The 17,437-nt window shown below is 43.1% G+C and overlaps 1 protein-coding gene across 2 annotated transcripts in view; it reads right to left on the bottom strand.

The window, feature by feature from the left end:
- Positions 1-17,437, bottom strand: part of SERTAD2 (SERTA domain containing 2) — a 72,091-nt gene that overhangs the window by 38,962 nt on the left and 15,692 nt on the right. The window contains exon 1 of one of the 2 annotated variants that reach the window (XM_062573470.1): positions 7,250-7,321. The exons of the other annotated variant lie outside the window; for it this stretch is intronic. Within the exon in view, the coding sequence (XP_062429454.1) occupies positions 7,250-7,263 (14 nt within the window). The 5' untranslated portion in view covers positions 7,264-7,321. Of the gene's footprint in view, positions 1-7,249; positions 7,322-17,437 lie in introns of those variants that run through there. 2 annotated transcript variants of the gene reach the window in all.

Raw genomic sequence — 17,437 nt, 5'->3', positions numbered from 1 at the left:
CATTAGTAGCCAAAAAATCTCATCTTCTGATGTTAGGGAATACCTCTAAGCAGGCATTTGTGGAGCCACACCTGGATAGTAACCCCCTGCCTTCTCAGCACAAAAGCATGGGCGAGCCTTGCTCTTGCATGTATGGATCAGAGGTACAGGTCCGCTCGGCGGCTGGCCTGCTCCCCCCCACTTCCAGCTCTGCTGCAACAGGAAGCACAGGCTCCCGGCACACTGCGCGCTGCGCGGGCTGGCCACTGGGACACGGGGGAGAAGGGACATAGCCACAGGGACACAGGCACAGACAAGGATATCAGCTAAAGAGAAAGAGGCTCCAGCAGATCTGTGGCGAAAGCCTGATGCTGGGAGTGCCCTGCACTCAGTTCCCACGAGACACGTAAGAATACCAGCCTATTCCCAAGGGAAATGCAAAACAATTTATTCCCTCCTTTTTGCAGCTACCTTTTGCATGTGAGATGATTGTTATCATGGCCATCACTCCCCCTCACTCTTCTATGGCCTAAACCACCCCAGCACCTTCGTTTTCTCCTCACGGGTCATATCTGCTAGATCTCTGATCAGTCATGCTGTTCTCCTCTGGACCATCTTTAACTGGCCCACATTAGGGTTGTTTTGCTGCTTTTGAAGGCTGTGAGCCCCAAACTGATTCAAGACTCCAGCTTCAACCTCACTAACACTGAGCTGAGTGGAAGATCACTGAACCCTCTTGCCTGCAAGCCCCAGCTCGCTTCTTACAACTGGGCAACCCTGGTGTCTCACGTTCAGCCTGCCCGCAGCCGGGCACTCCAGCCCCTTGCTGCACGGCTGCTTCGTCAGCCACCTCCCGTTTTGCACATGGGAAGGAGGACTGCCCAAATACATGTCAAACTTTGTGCTTGTCTTTACTGAATTGCCTCTTATTTTTTCTAGGTGGTTTCTCTCATCTGTCAAGATCATTTTGTATCCTAACAGTGCTCCCCAGAGAGATCACAGCTCCTCCAGGTTGGTATCATTTGCAAGTACAATTAGCATCCGCAGCAGAAAACTGCCCCATTGAGCGCATCTTCAGGAGAAGATGCGCAGGAGTCGACCACTGTGGACAGAGATCGGCCCTCGCCTGTTCCTAGCTTCACAGAGCACAACTGCCAGTCCCTGGCACTGCCTCTGGAAGCAACCAGGCAGCCAGCATAAAGCGTGCAGGACAAGGGTCTCATGTCCAGGCAAACATGCTCTGCTCAGAGTAGACTGCTGTGCTCTGCACAGGACACAATAATAATTCAGATCAAGCACCATGCTGCAATTCAGCCCCGAGTGAGGGAGACAACCACGTTTCACAAAACAAGGTGCACAAGCCTCAGTGAGACAAAGACGAAAAGGAGCATTTGCCAGGTCATCTAACCAGGAGGTCCCTTGCCGAGGAACAGGCAGAGTCTCCTCTGCCAGAAGCAAGTCTGCACCATCCTCAAAAACTTCCCCTTCTTTCACCAGCAAGTATCACTCCATCTGTGGCAAGTGTCAGACACACAAATCCACACAGGACATCATCTCTAGGGGTTTGATACCACACTGTGATGACAAGTATCTTCAGACAGACACAAGGTGAGCAAAAATTACCTGCTGCCTAAAGTCAAAAAGGCAGAGGCATGCTGTCCACAGCAAAAGGATGATCTACTCTCATCAGCATTTCCCAGTTCTCCTGGAGATTTTGCCATGTGTGTGTCAGACAACAGAACTGGGAAGACAGGACCTGAGGGCATTTCATATACAAGTTCCCCCCAACCATCCTCTACATGCACACCCCCACATCCCACCGGGGCCAGAGTAGCAAAAATGCCCTAGGCTGCAATAGCGTCTCATCTCCATTCATATGCATAATATGGCAGATGGACTCCATGGCAGTGTTCAAGGCAGCAGATTACAGGTGTCCTACAGGGCAATGTTTATTAATCTTACAGCACATAGCACTGGGCAATACATTCCACCAATTGCCCACTGTTTAAATCAATTAGTTTTCTTAAGAACAGGAGCATGTTGGGACCAGTTATAAACAGATTTCTCTCCAAAATCCACCTGATCCCTTTCCCCTGGCTAGGCAGCTGAAAAGGCTTTGATTCTGTGCTGGGAAAAAACAATGCTCAAAATATGATGTGTTCTTTCACTCCCAGTGTCTGTGCTTAACTAGAGGAGAAAAGACCGAATAGCCTGTGTCTGCTTCTCATGATTAGAATCAGCAGGCATGTGGGACAAGCCCAAATGTCAGCAAAGTAAGGAAATCCCAAGTCACTGGATCTTGGCCTTCAGCAGAAGAGTAGCTGGCCATAACAGCAGTGCAGACTCCAGCTTTCTCTTTATGAATAAAAACACCCAGAGAGAGCAGGGTCTATGCCAGCAAGATTGCCAAGAGATTATCAGAATCACCTGCGCTGCAAACCCAGCCTTCACATCAGGCAGTTTCAGCCCTGGAATGACGAGGCCAGATGCCACAACCACCGTAAAACTAACAGTCTGCTGCATTTTCTAAGATGTCAGTTGATACATTCTTACTGTTTTAAAAGCAGCTCACTTGGGGAGTCTGTATTTTATCTATACCTTTATGCCACATCATTTAAAAATCACCGCAGGAGAATGTGGAAGGGAAAAGCTAAAGATTCTTGTTTGTTTCTACGTAGGGTAGCATCACCAAATTAAGTCTACACAGTTTGGGAAGGAAAAAAGGAAGTTTAATAATGTTCATCAACTTATGAGGACTTCTTTTCTAAGTAGAACAAGGCTGTGTAGTTCTCCTAGCTCTGCACCCCATGTAAGTCCCCCAATCAGCAAGATTTACTGCGTTTGGAAGTACTGGGTGGAGTGCTCCGGCAGAACTGGACCACTACTACAGCCGCATTTAAAATAAAAGTGATGTCAGGAAATGGGTGGGGGTAGGGAAGGGGAGAATAGCAAATGACACAGCCCACGATCAGGAAACTCACTTGGCAAGATTTGTGGAAAACCGGAGGTATACAGGAGTAAAGCTCCCCGAAGCAGCGCTCAGGCTGCTCCCAACGCTAATCTGTTCCCGTTATCGGAGCTCAAAGAAAAGAGGACAGTTGCCAGCTCTGGAGAATTGGGAACGGCGCCAGCTGACGACACACTGCGATAGGCAGTCGCTGGGGTCTGGGTGAGGCCTGCTATCATGTGATGTGCATTTGATAGCAAGGGAACAGGGGAGGAAAACACCAACTAAAAAAAGCACCTACTGTCAATTTGTTTAATAAAGGTAAGAAGGATGCAGCAGGAGAAAAAAAAGGGGTATCCTGCAGTTGTACAGTGAATACAGTGGATTACTACAGCAGAGGTTGCTTTTGCAGAGAAAGCAAAAACCAGCAGCAAGCAGATTAGGCACCAGCACCCTCAGCCAGATGCAGCTCAAGTCATACATCCCTTCAAGGGGGAAATCCGCTGAGGCAGAAGCGTAGTAAAGCATTTTCACACCTGCAGACTGGCCAAACCCCTGGAACAGCACCAGGAGAAGGGGGAGTCTCGCGAAGCAGATCCACACGCGGCCTGAGAAGGTGCAGTGCTGGTTAACAGGCCAAAGCAATGACAGAGCCTCAGGGACGGAGAGGACTGGATGGAGCCGGATGCTCTTGGATACACATGCTGCAGCAACTCGCCAAGGAGCGTGCTTGTTCCTGCACTGTGGAGTTATCTAAAGACAAGCAACCTCAAAACATACAGGAGCTCAAGATGGGAAAATCATTGTGGCAGCTGCAGGACACGACTGTTGTCCCTGCTGTCCTCTCCTTGAGTTACAAAATTCACTGGGTCCTATTCCTGCACCCTCCTCTACTGAAACACACGCGTGTGTGGACACACAAAGCTGGGCCTTATATCTTCGACAGATAAGGCAGAGATGGAGAAAGGAAATATTACCACTAGGAATTAAACAGAGGTATTAGGAAAATTATTCAAAACAGCAAAGGGATTATGTAGAAGGGCTGGGCATTGAACTCAGGTCTCCCAAGTCCCCATCCCATCCCGCACACCATTATTCTGCAAAGCACCTAAACTACTGGGTGCTAGAAGTATTAACCAACAAAATTTCTCCTCTAAAAGAAGCCCACAAAGCTGCAAGACAGCTTTAAAAGCCCAAAAAGGAAAAGTTATTAGCTTAGTATAATAATGACAAATTCAGGGCAGCAGAGAAAAGCTAAAAGTGCATATAACAGAAGAGAGTTAAAACAAGCAAAAGAGTGAAATTCAAAGAGATTAAAGTCTTTGCAAAATCATCAATATGCGCACAACATTTTGTAGCATTAGGTACCGCATAATAAGAATTAGATCTTCAGTTTAAGAGCACCTTAGCCTGGAAAGATACTTCTGTTGGCACCAACTGGTTTTCAATGAGCAAACAGGAATGCAAAATGCATGAACAGTTCTGCACCACAAACTCAAAGCTACAAACTGGCAGATCTAAGAGCGCGACCAAATTGAAAGCGAGATGATCACAGACAGAAGTTTTATATAGCAGGCCTGGCTTTCCACCAAGGAACATATTCAAAAAAAAAAAAAAAAAAAAAAAAAAAAAAGCCTCTGCTCCACTATACTTGCACAGAGAATTGGAAGCTTTACTTTCTGTGGCTGTTTTCTCTTGTGCACTCACTCACACACACACACCTAAAGTGAGGGCCCAGTTAACGCTTAGGTGTGAGTACTTGTTGATAAGCCCTAGAAATATCCCATTCCAATTCAACCATCCTAGGCAACTATCCAGTATGCTCACAGGACAGCCCAGTTCTGCACACTAATGACAGATATCATTTACGCTTTGGCAATCAGACAGGCAGATGATTTAACAACACTTACCCAGCTTTCCAAGAGAGAGAAAATACTTGGATATGCTTAGTAAAAATGCAGCTAATGTTGGGATTGCATTCTTTAAGATTGTTTAATTAGACCACGAGTCACAAACAATACAACAATTCACGCTGCAATTTGGACAGAACCAGGCTTCAGCAGCAACTGCAAGATAGTAGGCTGAAGCACCAAATCCCAGAGAAATCTGTTTTTCCCCCACGGATTAAAAGGAGTCAAAATTAGAGGTGTCAAAAGTCAATCAATTGTGGCTGTCTGCATGGTACTTGGAAAGCTATTGCTGGCACTAAAGCACAACACTCCCTGTATACACTGTCTCTGCCATGTGAAACCAGTAAAATCACTACCTGAAACTAGAATCACCAGTTTATTTTAATTTTGTATGCCTAGTTATTGGTAATTCTCTCTCTCTTTAGGTGTCTCTGTTCCTGCTTAATTATCCCTAGTCTCTGCCTTTGGGCAGAGGCAGCTTAGTCACACACCTGTACCTCCAGTTATATGAAGGAAACTCTTCTACCTCTTCAAACATTGAGTGTCTAAACCCTTGAAAAAAGGTTTGTAGGTGGGATTGACTCCATTAGAGTCAGTGGCAGATCACTTGCCAGGGCCTGGGTTTCATACCAGATGTCCAGTTCACAACCCACGGCACCATAATCTTATTGGAGTAGTATGCATGTTTCAGTGGCCAGGAGCTTCAGCAGCTGCACTGACTTCAGCAGCATTAAGAATACTAGACTTTCTTCTTTGCCTTAGAGTTTGAGATAGCTTCAAATCTAGACAGGAAGCTTCTGAGTTTTTACTTGGTTTAGTTTTGAACTCATGCACAGAAACTGAATTTAGTGTCATTTATATCTAACTTCTATATCCCAGGCTCATTCAAATCACTGCTGAAATTTGCCCAGTCCCCTAGGAAATGTTAAAATAATGGAAAAATCTATGAAAAAGAAAACATGACCTCAAACTGGTCTTGATTAGTTAGTTTCTGGAACACAGTTTTCTTGACTGCTCTTCTTATTTTTTAGTATAAACAACCACGCAAAACCAACGTTTCAAGAGCTTCCCATTTCAAGTGGAAATGCACTCTAATAATATTTCTGTGCTTATGTGTACCTAAACACAAAGGGTCACATTATACCTTCATTTACACCCAAGCTAAACCAACTACTAAAGCAACCCATCAGTATTGCCTGATTGTAACTAAGGAAAAATTGTGATCCATCATGCAAAATCTTATCCACTGAAAAAGCTAAAATGTGAACTGTTAGCGAGCAGCAGCTCAAGGAACCAGATTACAACCACACACCATCACAACGCTTGTTTGACACCAGCCCAAACTGAAACAACCAAAATCTAAAGACACCTTCCTCAAATGACAACCTACACGACACATCCTGTCTTTCCTCTGGTGAATTCGAGGTACTTTTCCTCCTAGGAAGCTTTTCGGTGTAGCATTCACCAAAAATCTTGCTAGAAGTATAAAAATCATCAGCAAACACAGGAAGAACGAAGTCAGAGACTGAGCTCTTTGCATCCCTTCATAATGAGGTCACTTCAATTTCAGGCTGAATGATGCTGTCAGAAAACCATGAGGATATTCTGCCCATGTTCATACCTAAGGAGAAAGCTTTGGAAAACATGTTTAATTAAGGAGTTTTTGCTAGGTGTTTGGTTTTTTTCTGATCATGGTTCATTTTCAAACAACTGTTAAAATATGCTCTACTGATAATATATGAAAAGAGAAAGGCATGAATATTTTGGCTTCAGTGTTCATTAAGAACACATACAGCATGCACGAGGTTTCCTGCTCATTGTTATAATCAGTGTCAGACCTTACACTTTAATACCTGCAGCCATACAGCCTTGAGCTGTGATCTAGGCAGCTCTCACGAGCTAAGCAAGGTCAGGTTGGGACAACACATGAAGGAGAGGCCCCCAGGACAATATCCAAGTGCTGCAGATCCTGGCAGCTATGTAGCAGCAGGGCTCTTCTCTCTCATGGACTGCCTGCACATGAAGAAGCTGCTATATGGGCATCTGGGTGTATATCTGCAGCATAGCTACATCCTAGCAGCCCTCTGCCTTGGTATTGAAGGAGGCATAACATGCCTTTTTGCAACACAAATGATTCCACTTTCAAAGCAGGTACCACTCTATCCATGTAGGTTAAAGCAGAGCACCTAATACAATTGCCTTGCATACTCCATGCCTTAGCTTGCTAACTGCCCTATAAGCAAGCCTGAGCCAGTAACACTGAGCCAAAAAAAAAAATACAAATAATGAAAAAAGAAAAGCAGGCTTTTGTAGCCCAGAAAAAAAAAAGTGTGCATTTTGTACAGAAATAAAATGTCTCAATCAATCAACTGTTAAAACTCTCATGTCCTTATCAGCTCTCATTTTGGGTTACCTTAAATCCTTCATAGTTTCTACTGGATACAGTGGAGTTTTCCTGCTTCCGGTGCTAATGCCTCGTGTGTCATCGTGCTGTCAAACAGCTGCTGCGTTCCACCCCGTGCTAGGCTGCGTATCAGCGAGAGAAACAGTTTCTGCCTGCAAATGCATATGGGTTGCAAAGTGCATCAGAAGCTTTTGTGATTAATTCTATTAAAAGTACATGCTGTTGAGCTACTTTTGTTAGCGCTATTAGTATAACATGATGGTAGGGAAAAAGTGTCTGAAAAAGCATAGAAACACTTCCTCAGCATTTATTTGTGAATAAGCTCTAAAACCCTTTAGAAAAGTTTAGGGGAACCTTTAGTATCAGCTGGTAACGTGACTGTTTTGGTATGCCTGCAGAGTACACATGGCAATTCCTGCGCCCCCTGTAAATTTGACTTGACTGATGCTCGTATAAACTGAGAGAGATGTGTTTTACAAAGAACTTTGTACTCACTGCAGTGAAGAAAGGAAGTTGCAAGAGTTTGATGAGTAAAATCCCTCAAACACTTCTGAATATCTGCCCCTCAGAGTCAAAATGATTCCACAGTCACACAGCTTAAATAATGGGACATCCTCAGGGACGCAGTATTAAACGTTTTAGAGAAAACGTTTGAAGAGAAGCTGCATTAGCTACTGGATTTCTAATCTTTTCACTTTCAGCTACTTAGAGGTATTTAGAGACACTAAAGGATGTAAAGTGACCATGTTGAGCAGTCTGCCAGGGTGCAAGGTTTTGAAAGAGATGTACTCAGTCTCTTTGATTAAGACTTTTGGCAAATAAAGCTGAGATTTTCATTTTATCAATCAGCATTTTCAATTTCTCAGTGCCCTGGGTTGTTTCTAACAGTGAGAACAGTGCCTCCAATAGAGTGCTATGCAAAAACCAAAAGCATGAACAAAACAAGCCCCCAAACGCATGTACTGCTGAGTTTTATTTTCCAATCTTGCAATAAGTAGTCCTTCAGACACTCAGCTTTGTAAAAAAAAAAATGTGAAAATGGACGCAACAGGAACAGAAAGCAAAAGCAAACCACGAGAGTCCTTTTCTGTTGCAGCTGCCTGCAGGCTCCAGAATCACGGCCGCACGCCCTCCGCGTGCAGTTAGAAGTGAGAAACAACCACATTATTGTATAAGGCTGATCTGAGTGAAGTATAGGGTAAGCACAATTTCAGGCTGCCTCTTGATGTTACTAGAAGAAACTCTCTGGATAAATCATTACAAGTAACTTTGAATTTTCCTCACATCAGGAAATTGCACATAAAATAACTTCAGGAACTCCCAAAATAAACAGAACTGAAGCAGTGCATTGCATTACGGCCTATTTTTCCTCAGTATATCATGGGCACTGTACAACTTCAGAGCAAGCATTACGATCACTGACAAGCCTGAGCTAAGTTTTGCTCTTAGATGTACCTCACGGTTTTCCATTGACTTCATATGTGCGACAAGACCAAATCTCCAAATCTTCTTCCTGATTTTCTTTTTAATTCAAGAAAAAAAAATAAAAATAAGTAAATAGCCAGTCAGGCTTAGGAGGCAGTGGAGAAACCTATGCCTTACTTGAGGAAAAAAACCCACCAACATAAAACAAAACACTTCTTGTCCCTTCTATCCAAAGGAAGATCTAGACAATTCTGGAGCAAACAACTACAAAACAAATGAAGTTTGTCCACCTTCACAGTCTGCTCATTTTCTTGCAATTTTTACAAACAAACGCTAAACCTCCATTAAAAAAAATACACAGATATACCTTCCCTCTCAGTTGCTGGGGGAAATACTCCTACCATCACAGAAACCTTATAGAGAAAAGACAGAAGAAAAAAGTTAGTGAACAACAACGCAATTTCAACAAATTTTGTTGAAACACAGAATGCAGTTTGAAAACAAATTGTGAAAGGAAAGTGTTTTCTTGAGTACCTGTCATTTATAGTAACTTCCTAAGTTAAACAAAGTTAAGAAAATGTTTTCAGATCCACATATTGATCTGTTCACCTCTCTCGGTTGTTTTGTTTAAAATAACGTTCATTATTAAAAAATGAAAAGTGAGCGAAGGCCTAAGAAGTCGGCACCCGGCGAGCAGCACAGGGCCCATCGCGCTGTGGCTGTGCCGCTGCCGCCAGGCGCTGTCCTGCCCAACGCTTCGCTTGGCAGAGCAACTTTTCCTCCATCAAGAATTGGGAGATAGGGCTGGGGACTTCAAGTTCAAGTCACTAGTTGCAAGATTTTTTTTTTTTTCCTAAACAATACTGCTCTAATCAGGGTGAAAAAATCCACACAACATTTGCACAGATAAAACTGGGAGGTGGGGGGGACCTCTACAGGGAACAGCACCATGCAGCTATACAGAGGTGCTTTACCCAAACACCAAAATAGCATGCCTCTCCCTGGTTTGCTCTGTGCAAATATTAACTCTGATCCCCCCCCGTTCATCAGGGATCCCCACACTCCGGTCTGGTTTTCCTGATTTCCTCCTCCCTGTTGGGCTTTTGTAGCATTGCCAACAAGGAGAGATGAGGAAGTTTCCTGTGCCTGATAATGCCCTTAAAAGGGCCACCCAAGATCCTTCCCAGGCTGAAAAAAAAGGATGCAGGGATCTCTGGGATCCCTCTGGCTAGGACGGATCCTCTGTTGAGGAAGACATGGGAAAGGGAGCAGATCCAGGGGCATCACATGCTGCACAGGGGCCAGTGCTCACTGAAGAAACAAGGAAGGAGCAGGCCCTGGTTGCTAGGTCTAAGCTATGAAGCACGTTGAAGTAATCTGGCTCCGTTCCTTTTTGCTCTTCCTGGTTTTCTTCTGCTGGAAACCCAGGCTTCTTGCCAATAAGCCAAGGTGTGAAACCAGACCTGGGAATTGTTCTTGGGTTTTTAAGTTTAGACAGAGCCAGCGCAAGCTGCGGAGTTGTTATTCTGCTCCCTCACTTTGCAAGAGTGTCTTCAAAAGACGAAAACCCCAAGTTTCCAGTAGCTCCTGGGGACTCATGTCCAGCTCACTAAACCAACTTACACTAGTGCCGTAGCAGACAAAACAGGTCACGGAGCAGCTCTGGCCTTACAGAGCACAAAGCGCCAGTGGTAAATGCTGGTAAGGAGCCTCTTTACAGCAGCCATTCTCACGCAGAGCTGTTTGTGCAGTCTGCTCCCCGTCGCATAGCGATCACGCACGGAGACAAGCCATCCTTACGGCAATTTACTATCAGGGAAGTTCTCACCGTTATACAAGCCCAGAGGGGTGCAAGGCCAAAATCGTGCAGTGCTGCCAGTACTGAGGCTTCACCAGAATTCCTGCCATATTTGATTGCTCATTTGGGAAGAGGGGAACCAAAGCAGGTTTGGGGGGAGCTGGGAAGGTGGGGTTTTGTTGCTTTAAGAAGGTTGCAGCTCCCTGAGCCAAGCAGTTACAATCTCTAGCTTCATTTTTTTCCCTAGTTTTTTAGTTTTTAGCCCTTTACATTATAGAGAAACCTTGGAAACATCAAGCTGCAAGGATTAAAAAAAATAATAATCAGAGGGCAAATTAAATCATCTAGTATAATTTCTTAAAGAAGTCTTGCAACTTTATTTATTTTGAAGGGACTGAGCACAAGATTTTTCTGAATTGTTGAGGGATAATTCTTTTTAAGGTGCGTAACAAAATCATACCAAAATTATACCTTGATAACAGATCAATCTCTTTGTGAACCTTTTTAGGATTATCTCAACAACACCAGAAGCAAATTCAAGATTTTTTAAAACTAGTTAAGTTTCCAACCATAATACTGTACCATATTATTAGATCTCTGGCCACATTAAAGTTAAACCTAATATACTGCTTGATATTCAACATGAGCCATAACCTCAACAGCCATCCAACAAACTTTGTTACGTGAAGAGAAGAGCAAAGCAAGGCTAGCTGTGGTATTAGAGGGTCATCCTGCAGGTTTGCAGCAAGGGGAAACATGCTGCAACGTGTTTCTGCCTTGTGGTTTAGGTCAGGGCTACTGTGAGCGACTCTGGTTCACTCTAACCACCGGCAGCAAGCTCAAGCATTACCCCACTTGGAGGCAGAGGCAAAGGGCACAGCCCTTTCCCACCAGCTCCTCCCCCTGCTTCCAGTGGTTGCTGGCTGGTTGGACAAGATGAGAGACAGCAAAGGAAGGAGAAGAAAGGGAACAAAAAGGAACTTTCCTGCTGCACTGTCTCCTCCCACTCATGGCATAACAGATCTTCAGTGAGGCTGCAGCTGAGAGATTAACTGCCTTTGCTGGTTGCTGGTACAGTTTTTGTATGGGGAAGTGCTGCTGGGGGTTGTGACAAGCCTCACGCGATGCTCAGTGCTCTGAAGTGAACCTGGAGGAGATCCTAGCTCAGTTAAGTCTGCTGTAAGACTTTTGCGGTCCTACAGGGCACAATTTCACCCTCCACAGACATGAGCCTGACTCCAGAAAAGGGAGGCAGGCTGGAGGTGGCACCAGCAATCTAGCATGGAGGAGAGAAAGGGTTGACAAACACACTTGATGCTCCTCTTCTGAGCATCACACATGTGATGCAGGCTGGACAGCGTTTCCTATCTGCTGCAAGGGCAGCTCAAGAGGCCTGCCTTTCTCCTGCCCACTGCCAACTCCACATCTGCACAGGGCCAAACCAAAGTTTTGACGCTAAAGTTTCCTGGTAGCCCTGAAGCCTAAGAAGTCTGCAACCAGGGAAAGGCCACAGAGCTCCTCATGTGTCACACACTGCTCAGCAAAGCTCTGGCCATTTGGTTGTGCCCACAGCCAGTCTTCAGCTTATCGATGGCGAGCCTGGCTATTTAGCCCAAAATTTAGGCAAGTTCTGCTTCAACCAACTCCTCTGGAGCAGATTCCTTACCTGAGCAGTCACCGCTTGTGCTATTGCAAACTTTCAAGTACAAGCCGTCCGACAGCTCGTCTCCTTCTGGTCTTCTCTAAAATAGCCTTGGGTTTTTCTCATAATCAAGAACAGTGAGGCCCTGCTGCATGTCAGCCCCTCTGGGGAGTAAGGCGTCATACAGCCACACTAGTCTCCAAGGACAGTAAGACTCACAACAAGTCAGTAGGATACTCCTGGTTTTGAAAGAGCTGCTATTCACCCTTTCCTTTCCCTCTGCAGTATCAGCAATCCCAGTTGTATCATTTTCCTTTAACAGGACATCTTCCACACTTGCTTTCAATCTCTGAATTTGCTAAGTCTGCGCTTGAACAGATCCTTGCTTTCTCGCCCACTTTCACAGAACTTGCAAAGCTCGAGACTTCTGCATCTCCATCAGATCTGGTGAGAAGGACAGACAGGACAGATATAATACGAGAAGAGGACCACTTTCTTTCCCTTCCCTACGAAGACTGATTTTAATATTAACCTAGTTTAAACACACCCTAAAAGCAGATGTAAAAATTTGCACATTAGAAAACGTTAATACTGGCAGATATTCACATTCCCTTCCAGGATTTCACAGAACTCTGCAAATCCCCTGTGACAGGACCTAGATGGAACATGGACCTTTTGCTATCTCTGCAGCAGTCCAAGAAACAAAGCAAAAATCAGTGTACTATTGTTTATATATTTGGAATATTTGCCTTGCTTAGAAGATTCACAGATTCAAGTATACCCCATCATATACGGGGTTTTTCCTGGTAGGTGTATCAACTTCTTTAATATTCTGATTTTTCTGTCACACAAAACAAAGATTTTTCATGTTTGTTTTGTCCTGTTACCAGAGCAAACCATTCATTTTTAACTGTTGGTTTTGGCATAGCAGTACTGCATGTTCATAATGGAAATGTGTTTTCAGTGGTAGTACTGAACAATAGAAAAGTCTCTTTCAACTGTCGGGTTATGAGGAGAACCATCTGTTATTAAATTTAAGTCACAATGGCTCTGTTTCAGAAATGCAGTGGAAGCTTCACTAACTTTGCAGTCAACACATCTGTAGCATTACAGGAAAACAGTTACCTTAACTGAAAGCAGCAGCACAAAATGGTCCCTTTATTCCAGCCTAATTTGATAATGATGACTAACTAAATATCTTGAAAGTAAGCCTTTTCTGGATGCTGTCGTATAAATTTGGGGCCTTCACAATTTATATATTTGTATCCTAGCAATAAAAATTGAATATATAGAACCCAGTAAAAAGCTTAGTATAGTCAGGCTCAGTTCTTTGAACTACATCTACACTGAATAAAGCAAACTTCAGGAATTAAAAACATAATGAAGGTGCTTAATTCAACACAATAGGAAAGTCAAATTTCATCATCTGCTTGATTGACTGTTACAGGGCACTTTATTGGAAGCTGGAGAACAACGGAACTACTAATGCAAATTCTACAGAGCAGCCAGGATTTCAGAATCTGGAAAAACAAAAGAGAACGACTCCAGTCACCAAGATGGGAATCAAAATACCCTCCAGTATAGCACTTCAAATCACCTCTCCACCTCATGTGAAGTTATCAGGAATTGCTCTATTATTTCTGTCATTAAGAGACCATTCCTCCCCCCACCTTTGCACCCATTCCTTTAAAGTGTAGCCAGAGATTATCAAACCCAGCGATAGCCTTTCAACAACTCGGCCAGTTGAAAAATCTCTCAAGTTATACTGCTATCAGCGCTGCACGAGCTGACGTCAGGCTGCTGTTTACTGGAGATGGGATAGTGCCAATTTCCACTGAGCTGAAGACAGCAGTGTCCGGCCTCTTTTGGCTGTGCCCAAGCAGAACAAACTCCTTGCATGTGTTTGCATGCATGTACACACATGGGGCAGAGCACATGCATGTGGCCCTATTTGTGGGCGCATATAAACATGGGGGGAAAGGGACTTGCTCTCGTTTTCCCATTTTAACACCAGAATTAAAAACAACAACAAATAAATCCAACACTCAGTCTTCTCTGAAAAACTGCAAGAGAAAGGCAAACATCACCTGCTTTGCTAAACATCACAAAAATATAACGTAGCGACAGAATACTTGGGATAGCCGTAAGACTCCTAAGTAGCAGCTTATGGAACTAAAATAAGCAAAATTGATGTCTATCAATAAAAGGACTGAGGTGAAAATCTGAATATTGACGTGATAGATTTCTGCAGGAAATAGTCAAGTTTTACTGGGACTACTTAAGTTTTCAGAGTAACTGCACTGCCTTCCTCTTTGAAAACTAGGAAATCCCCAGGTCAGTGTTAAGTAAGATTACTTAGGTAAAACTTGCTGCATGAAAATATGTTAAAAATATTACCAGTCCAAGAGGAAGAAAAAAAAAATTAAACCGAGTCTGAACTTCTCATAACATTTGTTCACTTTGATGTTCCCTATAACAGGCCAACCTTTTAATTGTGAGCGAATGTGTGTTAATGGAAAAGGACAAAAGACAAGACAGTATCAAGTCCTGTTTTCAACTACAGTTTTTATCCATTTTATCTATAATTATCTCAGTAGCTATAAGGCTTCACTTGAAGTTTTAAGCATCAATTCTACCTGAAAAAACACCCTCCAGTGTATTTGAGGTTGAGGAATATAAAAATGCAGTAATTTGCACATCAAGTGAAGTTTTCTGTATTTATACCCAAGCAGGGCACGATGCTATAAGCCAAGGAAAAGAAGGAGTCCTGAAGAGTTTTGGTTCCACTTAATGACTTCTTCCCTTGAGAGCCCAGATGCACACTACTCTGACTTTTTACTTCTCAGGAGTGTATCATAAGATGATCTTCATATGGACACTGACTTGCTCTCCTGATGATTTTTAACCCTATCTTATCCAATCTGCTGATGGGACTCCTCTTTCAACTTTAAAAGCTTTCTCAAAAATTTCTAATGAGCATACTACCTGAAAAGATTTTACAGATCATTAATATCACTCTGTAGGTTAACTACAGACAATACAAATACTTGTTTTCCCTCCCTGTTTAGGAAACTTCCAAGTTTGAGGCTCCCCTAACAGCAGTAACACAATGTGAACAGAAAATATGCAAAGTGTAGGGAACTTGATTTGAAAAAAGTACTAAAATAAACTTCTTAGATGTAGAACCTCAGATCTGATGACTAGAAAAGTTAAGCTGAAAACCAGCACATCCATCCCAAAGCCTTGAACAGGTAAAACAGTAAATATTTAAATATTTTGGCTTCTTTCAAGTTTAACACAAAACACATGAAGAAGGTACATTGGCTGCAGCACATAGGTTAGCCAAGACCTTGCAGGCTGCCTTCACAAGAACACTTTCACTCTTGACAAATAGTATTAAATAAATACATTATCAATCAGCAAAATATATGCTGCCTTTCTAGTCTACAAGAAGTTTTTGGGGGCTGGTGACAGTCTTCAGTACTAAAGTTTGCAACATTTTACTCTGAAGTGATAAATAGCATCTCTTTGTTACTGATTGTTTCCTTCCCTCAGATTATTATTTCTCCTCCATACATGCTCAAAGGTACCAGACAGGATATCATCACCTAAAACAAAACTGAGAACTGGCATTTTGAAGTCTAGACATGATTTCCTCTTTTGGAAGTCTTCTCATATCTGTACCTTCCTCATATAACCACACTAGAGTAAAGAGTTCTCAAGGTAACCTCATTCCGCTCTTCTGTATATAGACAACAGTTCAAATATAGCAATTATTTCTTTAAACCAGGGACCACACCCTAATAACCCCCCCCCCCCCCCCAAGGAACACTGTTTCTCTGGTGATCTTGGTATTATGTTCTCTAGCTACACATTTTTGAACTTGTGTATGCTCTGCAATTTATGCTGATGACAGGCTTTCAGGATATATTACTGCACATGTTAGCTACCTATACGCATCATCTACGCATGCATTACCTATGCAGAGTAATATTTCTTGGGTTGGACACCTTTGTTTTATACTGCACTGGGCTCTGTATGTATTGAAAATAAGTTTAGCCTCTGTCTGCATTCTCTCTACACACTTTGACCTGTGTTCATCTGCACTCTTCCACTCTTTCACTGCTTTTTCGTTAGGGAATCATTTTCACTAGCCCTACAAATGCACACTGCTCCTTTTTTTTTTTGGCGGGGGGGAAGCCTCCATTTCTCACTATAACTGGCTTTCAGTTTTATCTGTCAGTCCATTACAGATGCTCAGGAGCTTTTGGCTTGAAGGATTATTTCAAGGGTGTACACAGCACTGCTCTGAATAAGGGAGCTGCACTGATGTGACCACATGCCATGACACAGGAGAGATCCTAGCTGCTAACGTAGGGAGGAGCAGGGTCCAAGAACCCCCTTTGATTACCCAGGTGACTCTGTCCCATGTGAAGTTCAGCAAAACACAGATCAGGAGGACCAAAAAAAAAAAAAAAAATCAATTTTAGCTTAAAATACTAAAATTCCATTTTCTCTGAAACAAGAAAACCATATTTAATCAGGTTAAAAGAGTTAAATGATCCAAAACACTTTGGTTTTAGGATTACCTGAAATCTTCATTTATTCTGATGTTAACAAAGAGATTTTTTTCATGTTTCAGGACAAACCAACCTACACTTTTGATACAGCCTCAAAAATCAAAAACACAGTTGATAGATTGGGGAGTAATGATATAACTGATTAAAAGCTGTTAACTGTTCAAAGATAAAAGACACATGACTGAGTTTGACACTATTATGTAATGCTATAGAAAATGCTCTCAGCTGATCTGTAGTTCCTTCTAGAGAAAGCTTACTTTCCCAAGTGGTACTCTCATGCAAGTAAGGGGGCACTGGAACAACCTTTGGGGAGTTTGCAGTCCTCCCTGCCTCTCCCACTGAAGCCAACAGTAAGTCTCAATTATCACATTTGCCAGATTCAGAACCAACAGAGGACTTCAGTCTCTTCAGTTCCCCTGCCCAACATTGTGCAGTCCAGGAAGATTTGCGGTGCAGCAGCCAGCTTCTCTTCAGCTCTGCCAGGCTTCACACACTAAACGATGCTAGTGCCTTCATTTGCTTGGTTTATTTTTTTCGGTCAAAGATGTGGTTTACTCCCAACTCCATTCATTGAAATCAGTCGCTTAGAAGTGCATGTAAGAGATTGCTTCCTGCCTCTTATCACCTGATACATTATTCCCTCCTCCCTAGGCATATATAAAACTATATGGAAAGCCAAAAGCAAACAAAATACCCGCCCCAGCACAATGCATGAACATTATAATAGACGGCAGCCAATTAGTACAGTAGTT

Source organism: Rhea pennata, chromosome 3 (assembly GCF_028389875.1).
Source record: "Rhea pennata isolate bPtePen1 chromosome 3, bPtePen1.pri, whole genome shotgun sequence".
NCBI lineage: Eukaryota > Metazoa > Chordata > Aves > Rheiformes > Rheidae > Rhea > Rhea pennata.
The sequence above is the reverse complement of the archived record's forward strand: the minus strand, read 5'-3'. Positions and strand labels throughout refer to the sequence as shown.